General features: G+C 34.7%; 1 protein-coding gene across 1 annotated transcript in view; it reads right to left on the bottom strand.

Moving 5' to 3' along the window:
• The window catches only part of LOC134732839 (EGF-like and EMI domain-containing protein 1), a 633,219-nt gene that overhangs the window by 222,092 nt on the left and 385,592 nt on the right, over positions 1 to 25,535 (bottom strand). The window contains 1 exon segment of the mRNA XM_063619963.1: positions 9,575 to 9,697. Within this exon segment, the coding sequence (XP_063476033.1) occupies positions 9,575 to 9,697 (123 nt within the window).

Genomic DNA, 25,535 nt, shown 5'->3' with positions numbered 1-25,535 from the left:
GTTCTGCTCTTCTCTATCCCAACCCTGAAATGGGAGTCACTAGGACCCACTGCCAGTCTGAGACCAACCAAAGCTAACACCTGTTCCCTTCCTATGTGTGTTCCTAGCCAGCAATGACCTCCTACACTATGCAGTTCCCTTCAGGTGGTCTATTACTTGAGTATTTTCAAATGGTTTTATACAACATTAACTGCCTTTCTCATTCTGCAAGATAGACTTAAAAAATCATATTTGAATGACAATAATTAATTTATAATCAATTACTCTGTGTATTTTGATAAATAATCACAAAAGCCTGTGATTTCATACAATGTTAGAGACCTGCTATCTCCCTTATTAAAATGAGAATAACACTTTTTAGAAAAGTTCCCCAGATTCTTTTCATATATCTTTCCTATTTATAGGAAATGTGAAATATAAGACATTTGTATTTGTAATAGCATAAAGAATTCCGCATGTTTACAATATTACTATTCTTAGGAATATACTCTTATCAGTGAGATACTCATAGAGAAGATATAAACTAAAAATACAAATAAATATGCATACTCTCAGAAGGTTGGGTTTACCAGTAATACATGTGGAATACATGCATCAAATGCATCCATTGGGACAAATAAAATGAATGATATCTTTTTATTATGATCTAAATTAAATTCAAGGAAGTACAGACCTGGCCTGTTAACAAACTAAGAATTGGAATTAATAATAAAAACAGAAAATTAACTTGAATTTATGAACTACAGTATATAGTTTTTTTCAGAAATGAGTACTTTCATTTCTTTCTATGATATCATATGCTGAGGGTGACTGGTCATCAGAATGCCACTAAAAATACAAACACATGAAAGTCAATAGCAGCAAAATAACAAATCAATTTTAACTGACTTATTTCCTGATTAAAAATCACACATATGTATTCATAGGCTCCCTTAATAAGTCCTTATTGCAAGAAAAATAAGTCTCCATGACTTAAAAATTGATGAAGGAATTTCTTATAGCAAGAAAATTAAAAAGTCAGTCATCCATAACTACTTTTATGATAGTAATAGAAAGGAATATGGATCTTGTAAGGGCAGGAACCAACCCTCTACATTTTAGAAGTCTAAAAGGATCATGCTTTAGAATACAGGATCATACTGATCTTTTGGTAGGTATGATTTCATAATACAAAAAATACCTACAAGGTAAACACACATCTGAAGAATTCAAGACAGGATGCATCAGTTGGAAAATATTTCTGGGAAGCAAATATAATAATACAATCTTTTAAAAATATCAGCTCATTTTTAAGACTACTAAACAGAGAAACTAAAAAATAATTGTGAATGAAACTAAAAGTTTTATTCTTCAGAATATAAAATATTTTATGCTTCCCAATTTACAGTAAAATTTAAGGACCATGAGCCAAATTTTGATAAGGAGGTATCTTGCTGCTCACCACGTTCAGACACCTTCACACAGCCATTTGCCCTGATTGGCTGCTTCTGCTTCATTGTTTTTGTAGTAAGAGCGACATGGGCTGCTGAGGCAATAAGAAGCCTTTTGATGTCTTGCTTGTCAGCCACAGACCTCTAAGACCTAATTTTTTTTCTCGTCTGCCTCTTTTGGCACTACCTGTAGAAACCATAACTGCCATAAATCTGCACGTCCCTAATGAAATCTGCTAAGTAAGCCAGCTCATCTTGGGGAATCTGTATCAGCTATAGTCTCTTCCAGCTCCTCTCACTTCTAGATACTCTGTTGACTACAGTTAAGTGTTAGCTGAAAGCTGAGGTGTTGAAGCAATTACTCAGAATTATTGGGGGAGAAATGATGGACTTTATTTAAAAGACTGGCTTAAATATAAATAAAGTTGATTTCCATTTTCATGACAGAGTTTCAGATTTGAATTATATGTGTTTTCACTCTAGTCTAAAAGACACATATATTTAAGAATACTCTCAGAAATTTCTTCAAGGAATGTCTTGGGAACGCAGTAGTAGCTTTGCTGTTAAAATCCCAGATGCCTTCCAGTGTCAATCAAGAGACACAAGAGACAGCAGGACAAGTCATATTGAGCAGAACTCCACTAGGGAATTTTATTAAGGAAATTAAAGAAATGGAAGGTTGGTTGTTCAGTCCCAGGGCTAAGTGATTAGTGTCTGTCCCGGTTCCTTGCAGCCCATTTTGATTCAACAGTGGGTTATCTTTTTCTCCTCTTAATTCTCATAGCACTTTGCTTGTGCCTGCCTCATGTTTACTCCTGCTATCTTACACTATAGCTGTTTGTGTATCCATCTAATCTCCTTTATTGAACTGCAAGCTCCTGGGAGAGAAAAAGGTAATTTTGCACATTTTTTTAAATCTTCAACAACAAATAGCATAGGAGGTAATAAAAAAAAACTGGGGAGAAATAAAATTTCCTAAGCATTAGGCAAATATAAAGTGCCACTATTTTGAGGGGATACAATAACAAACTCATGTTGCCAGCCTGAATTTTGAATTAATTGAGATCTAATTCAAAATAGGCATATGGAGGCAAAATATCCATTTTATTTTTGTTAAAATTGAAACTGGATAAGAGAATTTAAGGGTGCAGCAACAATGGGCTTCCCAAAAATGCATGCAGAATTAGACAAACTCTCCCACTTGGTCCCAGGTGTAGATGGAAAACCTGTCTTCCTCATGTGGGGTCCTGGCCTGGTGAAACTTAACATTTAAGCAGAGAAGCAGACCAGAATGGTCACTTTTTGCAGGCATTTGCAGGCCCCAAAGAGAAAATATGAATGTGAACTAAACTCAACAGACCAATTTATTTCCCCAAACTCACCAGTGAGGTATTTTCACACCTCTTCTCTTGGGAAGAAGGGACTAGGAGATGTGGGGTGCAGACAGAGGTCAAGAATGTTACTACTAAACAATCCCTTTTTAGGTGAGCAGGAAACAGGGGAAAGAAGGTTTTCCTACCATCAAGATGCTTTCAAACTACATCTCATTTGATCTTTCAACCTATATAAGGCTAAGTAGTATTATTCTGGTTTTATAGATGAAGGGAAAGCCCATAGATATTAAATAACTTGCTCTAAGTCTCACAGCTAGTAAATGTTAGAATCAATATTTGAACCCAAAATTTGTGCTCTTTGTTTGACAGGGAGCACAGTGTAAGGGTCTGATACGCACTTGGTGAATAAGAAGAAGAAAAACTCTGAATACAATTATGAATCAAGTAGATAAATCCCCCACATTTTAAGTGGTTCAAGCCTTTTAAATGTAGTTATTCTGTATTGTGAATGTGTTTCTATAAATTCAAAATGGACAATCTTTAGTATATGTGGATAGACTATATTGGATTTTTTTTCAAATTATTCTTCATCTGTATAAATTTCAATAGCTGGCAATTCCAATAGTTGACTACTCCAGTAGTTGGCTAGCTCTTTGAGGCCAGGGAACTGCTATTACTTTGCATGCTCCATAACACCAATAGAAAGAGGTACAGAGTTCCTTTATAAGTGACTATTAAGAGAAGCAACATGCAGAAGTAGAAAAATTCTTCATAATGATTTCAAGTTTTCTCAATAAACTCAAAATAAATATGCATGTGTATGTGTGTATATATATCATATTTTATTCTTCAAGTGCCAATGGACTATATTTGGCACAATAAATGTTTTTACTAAGTTGAACAACTACACATTAGTGTGCTGTAAGTGTGTGGAGAATTACTGATTATTTAAGTGTCTCTGAACTAAGAAGAAAATAAAACACACAGGTTTAAACTTAAACAGGAGCAATATAGGTGACACATAAGGAACGCTTTCCTGATCACAAGAGTTATTAAACAGACATCCTCCCTTGGAGATCTCTAATACTAGGGTAAACAACTAGCTGGTTTAGACACCATGCTGTTTGGAGGCAAAGAGCTAGCCTGAGTGAACTCTCAAAGGATATAATATAATTACTTGACTTTCATGTAAAATATCACACAATCATTTTATATTCAGGATGCTTAATGATACTGAAACTCTGTGAAGAAATAAACCATATTTTGTACTAATCTGGTATTCTCAAATTACCCAACACAGTGCTGAACATATAGTAGTTACCCAATAAATGTTTACTGACCAGATTGATTTTTCAATGAAGAAGAATGACAAATGGGAAAAGGGGAACTGGATTCTGTTCTTTGCTTTACAAATAAATTGTCTAGGACTTGGAAGAAATCAGTCAATCTCTCAGGGTCTTAATTTCCCTCCTCTGACAATCATGGCTTCTATGAGTTGAGGGCCTCTCTACCCCCACAACACTGTGACCCCACAGTCAGACTAGTCTGCATCCAGTTCATGCTGCCCATCAACCACATCAAAGGGAAAGGACACTGGGTAACAAATAAGAAAGTTTGGCTTCTGGTGTCATTTTGCTCATCAACTAGCATCGTTAGCTTGTCCAAATCATTTAATTTCCCTAGAATTCTAACTATAGAAGCCTTTTGGAAGCTCAAATATTCTGTAATTCCACCACAGTGGTATGCTGAATTATATTCTCTGTTTATTCACTTAATTATTTCCAATATGCTTTAGAAAAAAAAGATCCAAAATATCATTAAAATTACTTTAAAATATTTTATCAATTAAACAACATGCCTTTATCAATGTATAGTATATGTTCATTTATTTCTCTCAAATAGAAGAATTCATCTCAAATGTCCAAACAATGTTCACTGCCTTTGTAAGTTAATTTATTAGAATGTATAGTAATATTAGTGACCATTTCATTTAGAAAATTTCTTTGACACCACAAGATTACCGTGCTTGAATAGCCACACTACTTATGCTGTGGCACCAATAATTTAGACAAGCCATATGAAGAAACTTTTAAGAAAGCTAAAAGTAAGCCAAAAGTCTTTGATTTCCTTCCTAGAAATAAAAAAATGGATTTTTCCCTTTCAAATGACTTATCAGCAAATGTTTACACTGAGACCTACTGATAACCAAATAGTTTAACTAGTCAAACTTTAAGTGACAATTCCAGCATGATTAGAATCTGTAGATAAGGAAATGAATAAAATGAATAAAAGCCATATTGGCTGTATGCTTGTATGTTTGAAAGGATGATGGTATTCATTCATTCAATAAGCATTTATGGAATTCCCCTACATGCTAGACAACTGTGTGCTGGGGATGAAAAAGTGATAAGACATGGTTCTTTCCCAGGAGATATTCCCAATCTAATTGACAGCATAAATGTGTAAATAAGTACAGTGCTCTGTAAGAAGTTATGGAACAGAGGTATTAGTGTATATAACATGAAAGGGAAGAGAGTGTAACTAATGGGCCTAGAAATAAGGAACAATAGATTTAGACCTTCCACAAGGACCCAGATGCTGGATTCAGATATGGAATATAGAAGGCTTATATGTGAAATAGCAAAAGAAAAGAATATAACTATAAAAATGAGCATACATACAGAAAATAATCTATAAATTTGAGAAAAATGAGATTTCTAAAACATAAAGTTAAATGGTTGAAATCTGAAGCAGTATAATCAGAATTACAGAAGAAGGGGATGTTTAGCAACATTCTGACCTCCATCCACTAGATGCCAGTGGCACCTACTCCCCTCAGTTGTAAAAATCAATAGTGTCTCCAAACATTGACAAGTGCCTCTGGGGGACAAAATCACCCCAGTTGAGAGCCACTGCCGTAAAGAACATATGAGAAACAAAAATTACTGGCCTATTTCACTCATAGTTGTGGATACAACATCCTAAACAAAATAATAGAGAATTGACTTTAATAGCAAATAAAACGATGATACCAGTCGGATTTTTTCTGAAATGCAATTATAGTTGCATATTTGAAAATCTGTAAAAATAATCACTCACATTAGCAAATGAAAGAAATTTACATCCTTTCAATAAACATATATACATATACATATAAATATGCACATATATAGATCTATGTTTATATGTGTGTGTGTGGTGTGTGTGTCTGTGTGTGTATGAACCAGCAGTTTCCAATTTTTTTGGCACCAGGGACCAGTTTTGTGGAAGACAATTCTTCCACAGACTGGGGTAAGGGGGATGGTTTTAGGATGATTCAAGTGTATTACATTTATTGTGCACTTTATTTCTATTATTATTACATTGTGATAGGTAATGATTATACAACTCGATGTAATGTAGAATCAGTGGGAGCTCTGAGCTTGTTTTCCTGCAACTAGACAGTCCCATCTCAGGATGATGGGAGACAGTGACAGATTATCAAGCATTAGGTTCTTGTAAGGAACACAAAATCTAGATCCCTTGCATGTGCAGTTCACAGTAGGGTTTGCATTTCTATGAGACTCTAATGCCATGGCTGATCTGACAGAAGGTGGAGCTCAGGTGGTGATGTGAGTGATGGGGAGGAACTGTAAATACAGATTAAGCTTTGCTCACTCACCCGCCGCTCACCTCCTGCTGTGTGGCCCAGTTCCTAACAGACCATGGAGCAGTACTGGTCTGTGGCCCAAAGTTTGGGGATCCTTGACACACACTATGTGTATATTTGAATATCTCCCACAGCATCCAGTGGAAGACATTTTTTTCCCTTCATTTGCTTCTTTAATCTATATCTTGTAAGAATCAATCTGCATGTGAATCAGAAAACATTCTTTAGATTCAGTGCTATGCCTGAAAGAAGGGGATACCAGTGAAACTGAGCTAATCAAGAGCCTTCTCCACAAGTTTATACCTCTTTAGAGAAAAAGTTAAAGAGTAAGATTAACTAACAAGATTGTTTATAAATGTTTAAATTCTGTCCACTTAAGGGCAGACTCTAGATTTATTATTTATTATTTATTATTTTAGAGACAGGGTCTCACTCTGTTGTCCAGGCTGGAGTGAAGTGGTGTGATCACAGCTCACTGCAGCCTTGAACTCCTGGACTCAAGTGATTCACCTGCCTCGGCCTCCCAAAGTGCTGGAATTATAGGTGTGAGCCACCATGCCAGCCTAGATTTATTTAAATAGTACAACAAATGCCCATTAAAATGCTGGTTTCTATATTTTAAAAAGCAATTCAAGTAAGTTAAATTCAATTTATATTAATGCAAAGTATTTTTAAATGACTGTTTAATTCAATGCTGTAGCATTCAACTAAATGCCCTTTGAAACCAACTGACCTCTACTGTTACCAGCCAGTAAATAAATATGAATGACTCATTTCTACATTCACATGAATTTGCAGTGGCTTTAGAATGCACTGGATTTCAAAATGATCTCTATTCTATTTAATTATGTATATAAATAAACCTGAGACGATTGCATGTTCAACAATCAAGGAAGCTGAATCTCTAGCAGTACCATCTCCAGCAAATAGTCACTTAAGGAAATGAAAAGAAAAAAAGATTCTAACATCAATGAGACTGAGAGAAGAAGTTCGTTGCAGGTGAGCTGCTCTACTCCATACCACCATCCCTAGTCCTGGGCAAGTAGGAAGTCAATGTTATCTCATTATATCAAACTCTGGATTCTTGATTATCATACTCTTGATTCATACAAATACCGATCTTAATTGTATTCAGTTTGTACAAATGGACTCAGCTAAATAAAACCATGGAAATCATTTCTCTAAATACCTTGTCACTTATATGAGTGACCATGAGTAACTAACTTCAGTTAAAATAGGAGATAAGTGAAAGTAAATGAACTAGTGGGTGCAAAGTCTAACATGCCTTATTAGCCTAATAGCTATTATAAAAATAATTATTATACCTAACAATGGCGAATTGCTGTGATAGGTGCTTCAAATATATCTATAATAATGACAATGATGATACAGCAATAATAATACTCAGTCAAAGAGAAATAAATAGCTTGTTGCCTGTCCGATGAAGGGAGGGTTCATGAAAACACTGTTCTCATAGTACAGATCATGTTGTCTTCAGTGGTCATCATCCCACTTTTACCTTGAACACAATGCAGTCCTTGACTCTTCTTCTGAGATTGAATCAGTACTGGGATCACCATTGCCAAATAATTTCATCCAGAAATAGATAATTTATTGCACTTGAATGAATAAAGAGCCTGGGTGAATGTAGGGTTTGCCTTTGTGAATTTACACTTTTCCAGGCAGAGGATGCTTCCTGGGAGAATCCTGTCCCAGGAAGGTCCAGACATAGTTGCCTTTAAACATCTGCTGGCTCTCTACCTGGAGCCCTTCCTATTGCTGCCTGCACAACCCCTGCTGGGAGGGAATGATAAAGGGAAACTGATACATTTTCCAACCTACTCACACCTACAATTTGTCTTGCCTTTGGTAGTCTCAATGAAACCCACAGCCCTAGCCTCGGGTGCCTTCAGTGGGGATATTTTTTGTTTGTTTTGTTTTCTCTTACCAACTTATTCATATATGCCCCATCAGGAATGAACTTTGTTAAGGGAAATAAAGAATGTGATTTTTTTAAGATCAATGATAGAACATAATTAGAAGAAATGCTTTTCTACTGTCATCTTAAAACAAACAAAGATGCCTGACCGTATAAAATTCTCAGGCATTTTAGTAATATGGCCAGATAGAAAAAATTCAGAAAGGACAGTTATAAGACTTGGTAATAGTGATCCTTTTAACTTATTATGTTCCCTTTCAGAAATTAAGAGAAGGAAGCAATCTCTGTCCCCGATTACATTCCCAAGACAGGCAGCAACTAAGTTCATAAATGAGAGTACCACTTATAGTTATCATTTGAGCACCACCCTTTATGCTAAGTGCTTTAAATGCATTATCTTATTTAATTCTCACAGCAACTTTTGTGGTTTAGAAACCACCATTATTCTAAATATTATCAATGAAGGAAGAGTCTTAGCAAAATAAAATAACTTGCCCATGGTAACACAAATCATAAGTGACAGAACTAGGTCTCAAACACATCTCTTTGAATCCAATGCACTTACCGCATGCTATAATGCCTTAAAATACCACTTTGTAAGGCTTGGGCTTATGTTTCAATCTTTGCTTCTAATCAGTGAGCTCCTTCAGGACATAATTTATTTCTCATTAATTTTTATATCTCCAGAGCATGGAATACTGCCTGATACAGAGCAGGAACTCAGTGATTGTCAAATGAATAAAATGATGAATTAATAAATAAAGGAAGGAATTAATTTTAAAAGGAAACAGAAAATTGAGGTTTGTGCAAAAAGCTAATTCTATACCAGGAATATTATTCCTGTGGTTAGTTTTGTGCCCCTCCATTTACAGTGTGGCAATATATGAGTATTTTATGATAAGTATCATTTTTACTTTAGAATTAAATGAAATGCTTTAAAAATATGCACTTTACCCAGGGATTTAAATGAATGATTGAAATTCCATAATCAGAACATGACATAACCAAACCAGCATATAATCATATGTTTCCCATAAGAAGCTACTTGAAATGTTCTTAGGGTTACAATATTGTAATCTAGACATGAGAAGAAGATCTGTGCTCTTGACAACATTCAACACAGGCACTTCAACTGGCTCTAGATAAAAGACAAACCTCCTCTTTTGCATTACATAGATGTTCTCTCTTTCCTTATCAGTAAGCAGACAGTCCTAACTGTTACCTTCACATTCTTTGCCATCTTCCTCCAGCTTCTGGCCAGGTTGACATTTGCAGTAGTAACTGCCAACTGTATTACAGCATCGATCTTGACAGCCACCATTGTCAATGGTACATTCATTTATATCTGCAAGTGAAGAGTCAAACAGAATTAGCTTCCTGTAACTAGACATACAAAAAGAAACTTCGGTGGCTCTCTGTTAAAAATGAGCCATCACAGAATGACATCATTATTTAACCTTGGATTAAATGAAATAAAACAATATTTCATTTTAATTAGAATGAATGCACCCTAATTTTGATGTGAAGAAAGAGAAGTCATAATCTTGGTATCTGAAATATTACTTTTGAACAATAAACTAAGGTCTTTTCTAGTCTTATGGATTTGGGAAGCTTATGGTACAGACCCAGAAATTTCACATACAATCATCTGAGGATGAAATTGAGAACAATGAGAGAAACTAAACTAAGGTCAGGACACTAGGCCACCAGCTTACCCATTAAATATGTTGTTATTGGCTTCTCAAACAATTATTGGCTACCCACCACTATATATATGCCATTGTAGTGGACAGTGTGAGAAAGGTAAAAGGGTTTTCCCATGGTTTCCAAAGTTTAAAATGTAGCTGGAGTTGAGGACTAAACAGAAATGTGATTTGGTTGAGTCCATATACAGGATATGCCCACAGACCACTCCTAAACCTGTGGCCATAAGTCATCTTTACAGACAGGGCTCAATTTTATGTATTTATCCAATCCAGTTAACAATTGGCGAGTATTCCAATCCATCTTCGAGTTTGATAGTGGCCTGTGAGGTGGCTTGATTACGGTTCTGCTCAAATGAGGTACCTCTTCTGCATGTTGACTAGCTAACTTGATAGATCCTTGCCTCATGAGATGAGTGTGGCTGGAAGAGGGGATGGAGTAGACAAGGAGGATACATGGAGGGGCAAGGAAAAATGGGAGAAAGAGGAAAAGGGAGACAGAGAGAGAGACAGGGAAGGGAGAGGAGAAGAGTTTGGTCAGGAACAGCAGAAGAAGTAAAGTAGAAGCACAAGCAAAGTCTCACCACAGTGTGGATCCATCAGAGCAGAAAACAACTGATACTGAAGGACCAATCAGGTAATAGGCAGAGTGAGCAACAATGCATCTTGACTGAAGGTAACTGACTTTGTCTGATGCCCTTGGTATGCAGCTTTGACTGTTTTGCTTAAGTTAACTTTTCATTCAAGTGTGTTTAGCTTCTCTCATTCAGCATTGTTTATGAGATACATCCATTTTATTGCATATACTTGTAGATCACACATTCTTATTCCTGTATATTGTTCCCTTCTATGAATATACCACAATATACATTTCATAGAACATGAGCATTTAAATATTTTCTTATTTTTTGCTTTTGTGAAGAGTGCTGCTATGAACATTCTCATGCATGTCTTCAATGAGCTTACCAATGCGTTTCTGTTGGGTAATACAGTTGATCCTTAAACAATACAGGTTTGAACTATACAGGTCCATTTTATATGTGGATTTTTCTAAATACAGTTGATCCTCTATATCAGCAGGTGCTGCATCCACAACCAAATGTGGATTCAAAGTACAGTATTCACAGGATGTGAAACCTGCATATGTGGAGGGCCTGTTTTTTATATACTCGAGTTCCACAGGGCCAGACGCAGGACTTGAGTATCCACAGATTTTGGCATACACAGGTGTCTTGAAACCAATATACCCCTGCAGATACTGAGGAGCAGCTGTACATCTAAGACTGGACTTGCTGGGTCAAAAGGTCTAAGGTGTTGTTTAGTATTTATAAACAAATGGTCTTCTTAAGAGGCTATTCTAATTTACACTCCCACCAGTGGTATATTAGAGTTCAGATGCTACTCATTCTTGCCAACATTTGTGATATGCTGTTTTTTTTTTTCATTGATCTATTCTGGGAGTTTAATAATAGCATCAGGTTATGATTCTAATTTGCATTTTCCCAGTGATTAATTAGGTTAAGCACATTCTCATGTTATTGGCCATTTGGATAACATCTTGTTGAAATGCTTGTTCAAATAGCTTTTCCATTTGTCCAATTCTTAAAATATTCATTATTGTACTTGTGGGTCCTCAAATAGGATGCTAAGAAAAAGTGGGGGCAATGGTTATCTTTTTCTTGCTTCAAATCTCAGGAGAGGTTTTAACAGTTCAAGGTAGGTATGATGGGTACTGTAAGGTAGATACAGATATAGATAAATGTTCCTTTCTAATCCTAATTTCTTTCATATTTGATTCATAAATAGGTGTAAAGTTTTATCTACCACTTTTTTGAATCTATAAAGATAATTAGATGGTTTTTCTTATTCTGTTAACATGATAAATAACAGGATTGAATTTTGTATCTCTAAAATAAACCTCATCATGATACGCTACTTTTTTAATATATGCCTGAGTTCACTTAGGTAATACTTCATTTGGAATTTTTATGATTTTTTTCATGAGACAGATTTGCCTGTACTTTTTGGTAAACAGTCTTGCTTGATTTTGACACACAGGTCATACTAGATACATCAAAAAAAGTTAGAGGTGTTTCCTCTTTTCTATTGCTGAAAAAATCTGTGCAAGATTGGTATAATTAATTAATAAAATGTTTGAAAGAGCTCATTTATGACACTACCTGAGGCCTGAGGCCTGGGATTGTGGGGTGCGTGTGTGTGTGTGTGTGTGTGTGTGTGTGTGTGTGTGTGAAGGCTTTCAATTACAGATTCAATTTCTTTGATATAAGAATATTCAGATTTTTATTTAAATATGTGGGATAAATCATATGTTTCAAGGAATTTGTCCCCTTCATATTAATGTTCAAATGTATTACTGTTAAGTTGCTCATAATATTCTCATACTACTGTTTTAAATGTCTGTCCAATTATGCTGAGGTCACCTTTCCTATTCCTGAAATTCATGTGTCTCTTCTCTTTTGTTTCTTATCAGTTTTGCTAGGAATTTGTCAGTTTTATCTATCTATCTGTCTTGGTTATCTATCATCTATCTATTTTAGCCTTTTCCAAAAAAAGCCCTGTAGCTCTATTGATTTTTCAGCACTGCACATTTTTCCCACATAATTAATTTGTGCTGTGATCTTTATCATTGCCTTTATTCTACTTCCTTGGGTTTCTTTCACTGTTCTGCTTCTAAGTTCTTAGATGGAAATTTAGATAATTGAGTTTCACTCTTTCTTTTAAAAAATATTCTTGGTTATCTGTAAACATGTAACCAATCACCTTAACACTAAGTGGCTTAGAAAGACAACTTACTATTATTTTCCACCTGTCTAGGGATTCTCAGGTAATAATCAACTGGTTGGTGCTCATTTGGGGTCCTACAGAAGGTAGTAGTAAGGTGACAGCTAGGGGTAGACCTGCATGGAGGCTTTGTCACTCCCATGTTGGGATTTGGGCTGAGATGGTCGGAACATCTGGGTGGCTAGTCAGATGTCTCCCTCTCTCTCCATGAAGCTCCCCACATGCCAAACTCCTGCTTTTCTCCTACTTGGTGTCCTCAGGGTGGAGGACCAGTGGCTTACCTCCCCCAGGGAGACTATTAAAGCAGATTTAAACAAAAGTTGCAAGGTTTCTTATGATCTAGCCTTGGAAGTCACATAGCCTAACTTCTTAGACTTTTGTTAGTTAAAGCAGTCACAGGCCAGCAGAGATTCTGGAAGGGTGGGGAATTCCTCATATCAATCAGGGAATTGAATACACTGTGTCCAAACAAGGAAAAAATTGATGCCAGCCTTGTTGGAAAGACCATATCACACTCATATGTTCGTTTTCCTAAAAATAAAAGTATTAGCTGCATACCACAGATTTTAATGTTTCATTTTAATTATCGAAACAAACTATTTCCTAATCTGCATAAATATTTATTCTTTGGGTTATTTTGAAGTATGTTTTGGGATTTTTTTTTTTACACATTTGAGGAATTTTCAATCATCTTGTTATGAAATGCTAGACTAATTCCATGGTGAACAAAGAATATACTCTGCATGATTTCAATTCTTTACAATTTGTTAAGGCTTGCTTTATATAACAGCACATGGTCAATTCTGTTTTTTTTAAATCTATATTTACTGGAAAATAATGTACACTCTTCAATGATCAGATGCTATATTTTCTTTATGTACATATGTGCATGTATACAACATATACTTACATATATTATATATGTAATATTTCAAATATGTACAATATGTATATTTAATTTATTTGATTTGTTAATCATGATTTTCGTATCTATATATATTTAATCATTTTTTCATATGCTTGTTCTATCAGTTAGCAAGAGAAGCATAGTGAAATTGCTTTATTTAATTTTACATGTCCCCTTTTCTGACTGCAATTTTTGTTTCATATAATTTGAAGCTCTATTATGAGGGGCATACAAACTTAGGATCCCCACATCTTCCTAGTAGATTAACACTTTGTTATTATAAAATGTTCCTCTTTAAATCTAGCTATGCTTTTTTCATTAAAGTTGAATTTTTGATGTTATAGCTATATCAGTTTTCTTTTGGTTAGTTTTTTTATTATTATTATTATACTTTAAGTTCTAGGGTACATGTGCACAACGTGCAGGTTTGTTACATATGTATACATGTGCCATGTTGGTGTGCTGCACCCATTAACTCGTCATTTACATTAGGTATATCTCCTAATGCTTTCCCTCCCCCTTTCCCCCACCCCACAACAGGCCCTGGTGTGTGATGTCCCCTTCCTGTGTCCACGTGTTCTCATTTTTCAATTCCCACCTATGAGTGAGAACATGCGGTGTTTGGTTTTTTGTTCTTGCGATAGTTTGCTCAGATGATGGTTTCCAGCTTCATCCATGTCCCTACAAAGGACATGAATTCATCCTTTTTTATGGCTGCATGGTATTCCATGGTGTATACGTGCCACATTTTCTTAATCCAGTCTATCATTGATGGACATTTGCGTTGGTTCCAAGTCTTTGCTATTGTGAATAGTGCCACAATAAACATGCGTGTGCACGTGCCTTTATATCAGCATGATTTATAATCCTTTGGGTATATACCCAGTAATGGGATGGCTGGGTCAAATGCTATTTCTAGTTCTAGATTCTTGAGGAATCGCCACACTGTCTTCCACAATGGTTGAACTAGTTTACAGTCCCACCCACAGTGTAAAGTGTTCCTATTTCTCCACATCCTCTCTAGCAGCTGTTGTTTCCTGACTTTTTAATGATCGCCATTCTAACTGGTGTGAGATGGTATCTCATTGTGGTTTTGATTTGCATTTCTCTGATGGCCAGTGATGATGAGCATTTTTTCATGTGTCTGTTGGCTGCATAAATGTCTTCTTTTGAGAAGTGTCTGCTCATATCCTTTGCCCATTCTTTGATGGAGTTGTTTTTTTCTTGTAAATTTGTTTGAGTTCTTTGTAGATTCTGGATATTAGCCCTTTGTCAGATGAGTAGATTGCAAAAATTTTCTCCCATTCTGTAGGTTGCCTGTTCACTCTGATGGTAGTTTCTTTTGCTGTGCAGAAACTCTTTAGTTTAATTAGATCCCATTTTGGCTTTTGTTACCATTACTTTTGGTGTTTTAGACATGAAGTCCTTGCCCATGCCTATGTCCTGAATGGTATTGCCTAGGTTTTCTTCTAGGGTTTTTATGGTTTTAGGTCTAACATGTAAATCTTTAATCCATCTTGAATTAATTTTGTATAAGGTGTAAGGAAGGGATCCAGTTTCAGCTTTCTACATATGGCTAGCCAGTTTTCCCAGCATCATTTATTAAATAGGGAATCATTTCCCCATTTCTTCTTTTTGTCAGGTTTGTCAAAGATCAGATGGTTGTAGATGTGTGGTATTATTTCTGAGGGCTCTGTTCTGTTCCATTGGTCTATATCTCTGTTTGGTACCAGTACCATGCTGTTTTGGTTACTGTAGCCTTGTAGTATAGTTTGAAGTCAGGTAGCGTGATGCCTCCAGCTTTGTTCTTTTGGTTTAGGATTGTCTTGGAAATGCGGGCTCTTTTTTGGTTCCATATGAACTTTAAAGTAGTTTTTTCCAATTCTGTGAAGAAAGTCATTGGTAGCTTGATGGGGATGGCATTGAATCTATAAATTACCTTGGGCAGTATGGCCATTTTCATGATATTGATTCCTCCTATGCATGAGCATGGAATGTTCTTCCATTTGTTTGTATCCTCTTTTATTTCACTGATGACTTTCCATGTCATTTCATTTTCTAAACTTTAGTTTTTCCCTTTTTTGTATTCATATATCTGAGAAATTCTCTCTCTATATATAAATATACCTGTATATACATTATTTTAATATATTTTAAACATCTTTGACTTTTAACTGTAGTATCATATCATTGACTTTTAATCTAATTACTAACATATTTGGATTAAATTTACCATTTTATTGTTTTTCTAAATTCCCCATAGATTTTATGTTACTTTTATGCTCAACTCTTACTTTTCTCAATATTTATTTTCAGTGTTCTATTTGCCCTTTTTATTAGACTGTCGGTCATATATTCCTTTGTTATTCTTTTAGTGGTAATTCTAGATATTAAAACATCTATTATTAAAGTCTAATATAAATTAGTACTTTAACCACTTCCCATATAATGCTAGAACCTTACAGTTTAACTCTTTTAAAGCTTTTCCTACCTATTGTATTATTGTTATTATGTATTTTATTTTTGGATATTTAAATCCCGTAAGACATCATAGTTAGTATTTTATATATTCAGAAGTAATTTAGGTTTATTCACATAGTTACCTTTTCTGGCATTCTTTATTGCTTCCTTCATTTCTGTGCTTCTTTCCAGAATAATGTCCTTTGGCCTGCAAATTGCTCTTAGTATTTCTTTTCATATGGATCTGCTGCCAACATTTTTTTCATATTTAGTCAGGAAATGGCAATATAAAAAAAGGTGATTTTTTTATCTTAATTTTTAAATAAATACATATGCTAGTTTTTTTAGATTTACAGAAAAATCTTAAAGAGTACAGAGTTCACATGTACTCCATACATCCCATATTTCACTGTTTTAAACATCTTATTAGTATAGTACATTAGCTATAATTAATAACCTAATATTGATAGATTGTATTATCTAGTGCATATTTAATTAAAATTTCCTTAGCTTTTACCTAATGTTCTTTTCCTGTCCCAGGATGTCTCCCAGAATTTTATATTTAGTTGTCATGGTCCTTAGGTTCTTCTTGACTATGACAGTTTCTCAGACATTCCTTAGTTTTGACGACTTTGATGGTTTTGAGAAATACTGGGCAGGCATCCTATAAAATGTCTCTCAGTTTGGATTTTTGTAGTGTTTGTCTTATTTTAGACAAGGATTGTGGGTTTTAAGGAGGAAGACTATAGAGGTAAAGTGTCTTTATTACCTCAACATGACTTAGCACTATTGATGCTGACCTCGATTCCTGGCTGATGTAGCATTTGTCAGGTTTCTCCATTCTAGAGTAATGAAGTTACTCTATTTTTTTCCTCTTTCCATAGTCTTTGGAGCAAAGTCATTATGTACAGCCCACACATAGAAAGTGGAGAGAAACGCCCCCTCTTGAGGGCAGAGTATCTAAACAAATTATTTGGAACTCTTATGTAGAGATCTGCCTCTTCTCCATTTATAGTTACACCTGATGTTTTGAATAATATTTTCAATGGAATAGAATTCTAGAGATTTTTAAAAAGCTTATTAGCAGTGTCATTCTATTATCACTTAAATTTCCTTTTGAAAGTAATTTGACTGTTTTTCTCTGTGTGCTTTTAAGACTTTCCCTTTGGTTGGTTAACGAATACAACATAACAGTTAGACTGGAAGAATAAGTTCCGGTACTTTATTGCACAGTAGGGTGACTATAGCTAACAATAAATGTATTGTATATTTGAAATGGCTATATGACAGGATTTTGAATGCTTCTATAATTAAGAAATGATAAATGTTTAAGGTGATAGATATGCTAATTACCATGATTTTACCATTACACAATGTATACATGTATCAAAACACATTGTGCCTCATAAATATGTACAATTATGCCCTGTCAAAATTTTATTTTTGTTATTTTTCTACATATATTTTACTATGAGGTACCGTGATATGTTTTTCTTTGTAGTTTTCCTCCTTGTAATTTATAGTACGTTTTGATTTTGTAGTTAGATGTCCTTCAGTTTAAAGAAATTGTTCTCACCAGTATCTATTCAAATATTGCTTTTGCCTCATTTTTATTGTCCTTTCTTTCTAGTACTTCCATACACAGGCTTATGATACCTATTATCTATACATCATTTGCTTCATGCTATTTTCTATTATATTTTATTATTTTTTGTTGTTTGCTTCAGTAGAGATAGCCTACTGACCTTTCAGGTTATCAATTCCATAATCAGTTGTTTATAATATGCCATTAATCCCATCTATCACATTTGTTATTAAAGTTATTTCCTTTTTCAACTATTTGCAGTTGATTCTTTTTATAAATCCTACTTCTCCAGTAAAAATTTCCATCTTGTCATAGTTTTTTTTGTTTTTATAATTCCACTCTTCTCTGTCTTGCTTTATGATAAATATAGGAGCTGGACCCTGTAAATATTTCTCCCTTGCCAGCTTCTTGTTGAGCCTTCTTAGCAGAGGGCTCTGGAGGAAAACTGCAAGAGGAAGAAACCTCTCACTGTAGTATGAATATAATTTGTTTTTCAGGCTTGTGCATTGTGGCTGCCAGCTGGCCACTTTCTTGTCAATGTCAGCTATTTTGCCAGTGGTATACAAAAAATCTAGAAGTGAATACCATTCAGCAAGTTTTACCAGTCCTCCAGTAGGCAGCTTCCCAGTGAATTTCAGTGCCACCCCAGTGGACATGTTCCTGCCCATCATCCCTGAGCAGCAGCATTTCAGCAAACTTTCCTGCCATCCAGTGAGCCATAGCCATACCCCTTCCAGTGAGATTTGACTTTCAACCTGGCCAGGGAATTGACAGGATGCTTCCAAGTTTGTTTCAATCTTGGGTACTCTCCTCCAGTTCTAGACATGGTGGCCAGTTTCTACATATGCTATTCCTATATTATTCAACATTCTGTTTACCCCTTTTAGTACTTTACCTTTAGTTCTAATTCATAATTCTTCATAGTATTTTTTTCTCTGACCAAATCCATCTGTGGTTTCTGTCTCTTACGGATTCTGACTGGTACACCTTTTCTCCAGTATCTTGATCCTTCAGATTTTGGCTTCTGTGTTAATTCTGAATTTCAGTTTATGTCTCCCCAGCCTGCTGGGACTGCTGACTGTTCAACATACCTTTTCTTCCTACTAGCAGCCACTTTCTTCCCACCTTTTCAGCCTTTTTCACTGTGTCACTTATGAATCAATCCCTTGATAAGAAAGCTCACCTCATTGGCTTTCCTGGCTGCCACAATATTCTCTAATATCTTCAGATGTGTGTTTTTTTTTTTTCACATTACGTACAACATTTCTAGTTGTTGTCAGCAAGAGAATTGGTCTGCTACTACTTATCCCATCATAGCCAGAAAGAGAAGGCCTAGTCACACTATTTCTTGGTCCTCTTTACTTTCCATTACAATATTCCAAAGAAAATTCCATTAACTGAAACTTTATGTGCTTGTTTATTTTTCTTACACCTGATTCTGTCAAGAAGCCAGGCATTCATGACTAATAAATGTGTAGTAATTAACAAAGAATATATGGCTTTATAATTAAGTCCTGTGCTTTGTGCTGCAGAATATCATAGAAAGAAAGATCAATAAAGGCTGATTACCTAAGGGAAACTGGAGTATAAGTTTACATACAAGTTTAGATATTATTTTTTAAGCTTAGTTTGTTAAAGAAGGGGACAGGTGTTGGAATAAGCCCAGTTTCAGGAATCCATATCTCCACTCTTAAGAATTTATCCGAAGATATAGTCCAAAGGAATTGAACTATGTTAGACACCTTCCAGACATAATATCATGCAGGCCTCATAATGAACTGACATGATCATATGAATTTATTCAAAAAAGTATGGTCATTAAAAGGAAAGTGAAGAACACACACACACACACACACACAATCAAGCAGAAACACTGGTAACAACTTAAATGTTCACCAATATGGAAATAACCAAGTAAATGTATTACTTGAATGCAGTAATTAAAATTATAATTGCGATGACTTATGCAACAATATGAGAAACGGTTTTCCAGAAATGGATTACAAATTGTTTCTGTGTTTTAGTTGCAACTACAAAAGCTATCTATTCTTATGGAGAAAATCTGAAAAGCTTTAAGAAATAAATAATTTGATCTATAACAATGGTAGAGTTATGTCGTTTAAAGTCTTCATTTTTGTTGTTATAATATTGCTTGTGTCATCATTATTTAAAAAAACAGGTATGAGATTTCTGATAGGTAATTTTAAAAAAAGAATAAAACAAGAAGTTATATAATTTTCAGTGACTGTTGAAAAGGAAATATTTGTTTTTCAGGAGGGACAGACTTTCTGGACATTAAATTCTATGGGAATATCTTACATGAGTTTTGAATATAGAGGTCATTGGATAAAACAAAGACAAAGTCTCCAAAAGAGGTTTTTCAAAAAATGCGAAATTTTTCCTAATTTTTTTTTTTTTTCTAATAGTGACCTTTACTAAAACACAAGACCTAATGTAACAACATATTATGGCAAAATTACTTTAATGGACAGCTAGGTTAATATAGCCCAGTCAAATTGCTTCTGCCTGGCTTTACCTGAAATACAGAAATTTTAAAACAAAAGTAATGTCGGGTTTTCATAGTCCTGAAAAGGGCTTCAGAAAGTAATTTATAGTTTTGGATCAAATACATGTTTACTATGTCCACCAGTTTTTTCCACAACTTATTCCTTCATACTGAACAATCTGACTCATTTATTTGACTGGATTTGACTTTTACTCTTATGAGCTGAAAGACTGTGCTTCATATCCTTAAGGATTTAAAGAGCTGTCTCAGGGAGTGCCTAGACAGAGACAGAGTGTGGTATGAGACAGACAAGCATCCTAGCATATAACCAATTCAGGAAGTGAAAAACTGCTTTAGTCTGTTTTACATATTGGATAGCTGTCAATTTAGAATTTGTTTGAATAAAGTGGTCAGTTTGATTGATGAAAATATTTGAAAATTTCTTCCTTAGGCTGTCATATGTGGTATGGGAGAGTTGAAAGCAAAGCCTTTTACTCATAAGGAATATGAACAACTATATCTCTGTGAGATAATATTAGAGAAAATTATCATTAAAGATACATTAAAATAATGAATATCATGCATAAGTGTCCCTTTCCACATATGTCTATTTACCTTAAACCTAACAATTATGCACATTATTAACAAATGTCAAATATCAAATTAAATTTGGTCATCAAATCAAACTAAGATCGGACGGACATTGGCAGATGTTAAGAAATAAAAGACAATTAGTGGTTTTGCTGGTCAAAATAATTAGTAAATAAAAATAACATTAGAAAGGACTTAAAATATCCTTTCTGCTTAGATGGAATTTTAGTAAAACATAAAATAGCTATGGATATTTTAAAAATATTTTTTATATTTTTGGAGCTAGAATAACACCATGGTTAAAAAGCATAAATGGAAAGGCTGATAAACGTCCCATGTAAACTTTAGACTCTACTATTCAGAGTGACCAAGACTCAAAGATAAATAAGAAATGAAGAAAACAATATTGACACACACAAGGTGAAGGGTACATATCATATATATCTATACATATATATATACACACATATATATGATTTATATTAACTATGTGTATATAAGGAAAAGGTAAACATTCACAAACAGAAATTGAGTCTAATAGAAGGAAATAAATTGATTTAAAAAGTCAGAAATAAAAATGTCCAATAGATATCAAATGCTGTTGAATCTTGTTGGTAGGTAAAAAAGTAAAACCAAAATAAAATTAATCCTATTAATTCTCTATGAAATTTATAAAGATGAAAATCAGTGCTACTGTAAAGGTGGTAAAGGTGGTAAAGGTGGTAAAGATGTGGCAAAAAGGCCATACCATACTTTGCTAACAGGAACACAAACTAGGAACAGTTTCTGCAATTCAAGTGGTTACAAATATCAGAATATGCATATACTTTTCTCTGCAGCAATTCTACTTTCAAGAATATATATATTTATTTATTTATTTTAATTAATTTATTTTTGAGACAGAGTCTCGCTCTGTTGCCCAGGCTGGAGTAGTGCAATGGCGCAATCTCAGCTCACTGCAACCTCCGCCTCCACATTCAAGTGATTCTCTCTGCCTCAGGCTCCCAAGTTACTGGGATTACAGGCAACTGCCACCACACCCAGCTAATTTTTGTAGTTTTAGCAGAGACAGGGTTTTGCCATGTTGGCCAGGCTGGTCTCGAACTCCTGACCTCAGATGATCCGCCTGCCTTGGCCTCCCAAAGTGCTGGGATTACAGGCTTGAGCCTCCACACTCAGCCTCAAGAATGTATCTCAAGGATATAATCACAATGTGCATAATGATTTATGTATTTTCAATATCACAGAAAAAAATAGGAGCTATCTAAATATCAGTCGAATTTTATGTAGACTATGACACATCCAAAGAACCACTATACCATAATTAAGAATTAATCACATTCTAAAGTAATATTTATTTACCTCTGCCAATGTCTTGACATATTAAAGATATGTTTATTACTTATATTTACATTTACAATGGTGATTCCATATGTATCTGCTTATCTATCAATATATATTTCTGGAAAAAAAATGAAAAGAGATAGTCAAATATGCTAACAGTGACTATGTTCATTTGAGAAGACTGGTCAGGCATGGTGGCTCACGCCTGTAATCCCAGCACTTTCGAGATGCCAAGGTGGGTGGATCACTTGAGACAATGAGTTAGAGACCAGCCTGGGCAACATGGTGAAACTACACCTTTACTAAAAATACAAAAATTAGGTGGGCATGGTGGGGCATACCTATAATCCCAGCTACTTGGGAGGCTGAGGCAGGAGAATCGCTTGAACTCAGGAGGCAGAGGTTGCAGTGTGCCAAGATCATGCCACTGCACTCCAGCCTGGGTGACAGAGCAAGACTCCATCCCCCAGCCCCCCTCCTCCAAAAAAAAAAAAAAAAGGATTAAGAATGGTTTTTGCTTTGTTGTTCTGTATTTGCCTGTTTCCCCAACTTCTTTGGAATCAGCATACTTTCAGGAAAAATTGCATATTGCACAACAAATAAAGCAAACATTTCCTTAAAGTTAAGGCTAAAGTTTCATACTACCATCTTTCCTTTTTATATACTTTCTGCCGTGGTGCACAATTTTATCACTTTTGGTACAAAATCTGTATTCACTTGAATTTTAAAATATGTAGTGTGGTTTTCTAAAATGAATGATCTTCAAGATGTTGCTTGTTGAGTTGCTTTCTAAAGAGCTTAAAGCTACTCCATGATATGGAAAGTCAGTATTCTATTTAGTCAATTTCTACAGCCAAAGTTGTATCAGTCTATCAGTTGATTGCTCCATACCTGACAAAACAGCAATGCACATGAAGGCTTCCGATCAGAAGAACTCTTTACATTCAAATTATAATGACAGCATTATAGAATACTGTTAGTGGAAGTTATAGAAAAGATCATGTATTCCCCTGAACAATCAACCCACAGTTACACACTGAAAGTGTGATGAAAAGAAAGGATGTCACGCGTCCATACCAGAAAACTGAGGAAAAACTCTTTTGGACATTGGACTGGGAAAGGATTTATGACTAAATCGTCAAAAGTAAATGCAACAAAAACAAAAGTAGACAAATTGAACTTCATTAAACCAGAAAGTTTCTGCACAGCAAAAGAAATAATCAACAGAGTAAACAGTTTACAGAATGGGAGAAAATATTTGCAAACTATGCATCCAGAAAAGGACTAATATCCAGAATCTATAAGGGACTCAAACAACTCAACAAGAAAACAAACAAACAGATAATCCCATTAAAAAGTGGACAAAAAACATGAACAGACAATTTTCAAAAACAGAGATACAAGCAGCCAACAAACATATGAAAAAATGTTCAATATCATTAATCATCAGAGAAATGCAAACTAAAACCAAAGTGAGATGCCATCTTATAGCAGTAAGAATAGCTGTTATTAAAAAGTCAAAAATCAACAAATGTTGGTTAGGGTGCAGAGAAAAGAGAAGGCCTATACATTGTTGGTGAGGATGTAAATTAGTACAACGACTAGGGAAAACATTGATTTCTCAAAGAACTAAAAGTAGAACGACTTCAATTCCGCCACCCAAAGGAAAATAAGCCACTATATTAAAAAGACACCTGCACTAGTATGTTTGTTGCAGCACTATTCACAGTAGCAAAGCCATAGAATTGCCTTAGTATCCATCTAATGAATGACTAGATAAAGAAAATGTTGTATATATACCATAAAGTACTATTCAGTAATAAAAAAAGAATGAAATCATGTCCCTTGCAACAACATGGATGAAAATGGAGGCTATTATCCTGAGTGAAATAACTCAGAAACAGAAAGTCAAATACTGCAATGTTCTCACCTATAAGTGGGAGCTAAACATTGAAATCATGTCCCTTGCAACAACATGGAGGAAGATGGAGGCTATTATCCCGACTGAAATAGCTCAGAAACAGAAAGTCAAATACTGCATGTTGTCACTTATAAGTGGGAGCTAAATGTTGAGTACACATGAACATACAGAGTAGAAAAATAGAAACTGGAGACTCCAAAAGGTGGGGGTGGGGATAGGAGGGATGTGGGGATGGAAAAGTTACCTGTCAGGTACAATGTTCATGATTTGGGCAATGGGTGCACTAAAAGTTCAGACTTCACCACTAAGCTATATATCCATGTAACAAAACTGCATTTGTATTACCCAAATCTATAAAAATAAAAATTAAAAATTAAACCCTTTCAAGAAAACTAAATTTAACAAGCAGGCAGCTTCCCTGGATAGGTGACGATTCCAAATGGAATGGCTTTAATATGGCTTATTTAGGTCTTGATCTACTACAGCACAAATGAGCACAAAGTAAACTCCTTTATGAAATATTAGTCCCCAACTTTATAAATCTTAATTTTGTCATCTCTATAGTAAGGAGAAACAAAATAACTACTTTATAAGGCTATTGTGAGAATCAAATTAGGTAATTCTTTTAAAATGCTTAGCACCATTTCTAGCATAAATTCTATAAGCAGTAGATTTTAGTATTATAATTATTAGCTAAACATTAGCTATTGTTATCACGTGCTTGAAAATTCAAACCTGGTTCATAGAAGGTGCTCAATTGCTTTCTTATTTAATCTGTACTGAACATAAGTTCAGTTTTAATATGGATGGAATTACAAGTTCATAGTAACATATGCCACATTTTTGCTCCAAAACACAGAAAGCTCAAAAACAACCTTGCCTTTTCCCTGACAGCACTATTACTATGCAATTTTGCTGCATGTAAGTATAAGCTGAGATTTTTTAAAAATTCACTGAATAATCCACCCAAAGATAAACTCCATTACTAGTATATTTTCACTAATCAGTTATGTATTGACATTAATAAATAACAGACATATACATGCATTTCTAATTCTGTTGTTTCTCACTTAATTTAAAAAAATAGGAAAACATGGTGCATGTTTGGTGGCCTCTGGTTACTCAAGAAAAAAAAATGAATGAAAATACAAAGTTGTTACTATCCACTGAAAATCAGTGTTTATAAGTAAACAAATTGAAAGTCATTGACTTTGAAGATGGTTCTGAAAACCAGGTCAATACTTAGCATTTTAAGTGGCAGTTTTATAAGATATTCACTGCATGATAGATTTCAGGCTGTTTCACGTGCATGTGTCCAATGTCATTCAAGATTGCAAATAAATCTGGCCTTTCAAAAGCAAAAT

The sequence above is a fragment of the Symphalangus syndactylus genome, chromosome 17 (assembly GCF_028878055.3).
Source record: "Symphalangus syndactylus isolate Jambi chromosome 17, NHGRI_mSymSyn1-v2.1_pri, whole genome shotgun sequence".
NCBI lineage: Eukaryota > Metazoa > Chordata > Mammalia > Primates > Hylobatidae > Symphalangus > Symphalangus syndactylus.
This window is presented reverse-complemented; position numbering and strand designations above follow the sequence as displayed.